The 563-nt window shown below is 54.0% G+C and overlaps 1 protein-coding gene across 1 annotated transcript; it reads right to left on the bottom strand.

The window, feature by feature from the left end:
* Positions 1–302, bottom strand: LHYA1_G008987 (uncharacterized protein; the record flags this gene model as incomplete). Its single annotated transcript, XM_031153891.1, has 2 exons — positions 1–121; positions 190–302. Coding segments are annotated over 2 exons (234 nt in total), but the record flags the coding sequence as incomplete, so codon positions are not given.
* Positions 303–563: the final 261 nt, after the last annotated feature.

Genomic DNA, 563 nt, shown 5'->3' on the forward strand with positions numbered 1-563 from the left:
GCCTGTGGTTTTGCATGAGAAGGAGAAAAGAATTGAGAGGGGGGGGGGGGGGGGGGGAAACAAACCGCCCATTTTCCAGAATCCGGATTCGATTTTTGGTGTTAGGCCTTGGAAGTGTTTTCTGGGGTTCGGGATGGGGTTAGATTTATTGCTTGGGTGGGATTGGGGGAAAGTGAGGGGATGACAAACGGGCGGATTTCAACTCTCTTTGCTAATTTTCCGGGCTGGTCGGGGATTATTACTAGCCATTCGCATTTCGCGGCTGCTGCTGCTGCTGGGGCTGGGGGAGTCGAGGTGGCCATTGTTCTTGCTGCTCTTGGTTGTGTGAAGAGAAGGATTGTGGTTGGGAGGGTGAGGGAACGGGACTTGAGGGTTCGGGTTAGATGGCGGAGTGAGGTTGAGGTTGACATTGGGAAAGGGTGAGGTCGGATCGGGTCGTGTATTAAGTAGGGCGTGGTGGTACCTAGGTAGTTGGGGGAAGAAGAGAAGGTGGGGGTGGGGTTGGGTGGTTGTACAGGGTGTTGATAGAGACGCACCTAGCTTTTTGCCTGCAGTAATCGACG

Source organism: Lachnellula hyalina, assembly GCF_007821495.1.
Source record: "Lachnellula hyalina strain CBS 185.66 chromosome Unknown contig00295, whole genome shotgun sequence".
NCBI classification, from domain to species: Eukaryota; Fungi; Ascomycota; class Leotiomycetes; order Helotiales; family Lachnaceae; genus Lachnellula; species Lachnellula hyalina.